Genomic DNA, 1,353 nt, shown 5'->3' on the forward strand with positions numbered 1-1,353 from the left:
GAAACAAACAGAAAAAATATATTTTAAAGTTGATTCTCTGCTCTTTCTGCAATAAAATCAAAGATTACTGAAAAATTCAAACAATTTTCTTTGCTTGAAAGTTGTCCCGCTGTCATGAGAAGAATGCAACTTTAAAACTATTTGACTTTTAAAGTGCTGCCTTTGGGGCCGGACAAAATGTCAACGAGGGCCAGTTTTGGCCAGAGGACCTTGAGTTTGACACATACGCTAAACTTTGTAAACATAAAAAAGGTGGACTGTAGTTGAGCTAGAAAACAGAAGAACAGAAATAAGTGGCTTCTTTTTGTGCTGCACACAGGCTGCCTTCCTACACAAGTGGGAAGGGGAGAAGTTTAAACCTGGTCCCCCCCCCACCCTCGCTGATCCCCAGCTAACCTGCTAGCTAGCCATGGATGACAGCCCCTCGCTGGGCAAAGTGAGCGGTTCTACAGAGTCTGTGGCCACCGTCACCAGTGAGGAGTTTGTTCTGGTCCAGTCCGGCCCTGCTGGGTCACCACAGGGCTCCGAAAACAGACCAAGACTCAAGGTCAGAACCAAGCATCATTACACATGGTCATTTTATAACAGCTATGCCTACAGTATATACAATAGTGGTCTATATTTAGTGTGCGTGAATACTTGGTCAGATTTAAGGCCACAGAATAAAAAAAAAGCTGCAACTTTTTTTTTCTACATTTTAAACCTCTCCTGGATTTTGTGTTTTTCCTTTTGCAATTCTCACAGTCAAATGTGTCTGAGAAGGTGAACTTCTAATGTTTATACCTGATTTCAAGCAGTGCAGTATAAACAMAAAATAAAATAAACTGATTTATGTTCACTATGAAGTCATGTCCCATTTATGTTTAGTCATTKGTTTTTTCTTATTTTAACATCTCTTCTTGCTTTGCTGACTCCCTTCCTAATCCTCTGTGTTTCACTCGCTCAGATGTCTTGGAATGGAAGTGATCAGCTGGAAAAAGCGATGGAGGAGGTGCTGGATGATGATGATGAMGAGGAGGAGAAGGTAGAGAAAAGCTGCGTGGAAAAGATGGAGAAGCAGGAAGAAGTAGAGGGCCGAGTCCAGGAGGTCCACCATGCAGGTATAGATGCTGAAAGCATTCGTTTGATTCTCACAGTGTTTGTTCTTAACTCTCAGAAACAAAGAGTCAAACTCACAGTAGTAGATAAAAACTACGCTGAGTACATTAAAGTAGGGCTGCAACTAACGGTTATTTTAATAATCGATTAATCTGTTGATTATTTTTTGATTAATCGATTAATCGGCCAAATCATGAAAACACTTAATTACATAAATATAAGTAGATATAAATTAATTTAATTCCTGTATAAAAT

The 1,353-nt window shown here is 39.6% G+C and overlaps 1 protein-coding gene across 1 annotated transcript; it reads left to right on the forward strand.

Annotated features, from left to right (window-relative positions):
* Nucleotides 1-319: 319 nt before the first annotated feature.
* Nucleotides 320-1,100, forward strand: LOC106537204 (rab GTPase-activating protein 1-like; the record flags this gene model as incomplete). The annotated part of the gene is given in 2 exon segments (XM_014034585.1): nucleotides 320-547; nucleotides 947-1,100. Coding segments are annotated over 2 exon segments (292 nt in total), but the record flags the coding sequence as incomplete, so codon positions are not given.
* Nucleotides 1,101-1,353: the final 253 nt, after the last annotated feature.

This window comes from Austrofundulus limnaeus, unplaced genomic scaffold (genome assembly GCF_001266775.1).
Source record: "Austrofundulus limnaeus strain Quisiro unplaced genomic scaffold, Austrofundulus_limnaeus-1.0 Scaffold2178, whole genome shotgun sequence".
Classification (NCBI taxonomy): domain Eukaryota; kingdom Metazoa; phylum Chordata; class Actinopteri; order Cyprinodontiformes; family Rivulidae; genus Austrofundulus; species Austrofundulus limnaeus.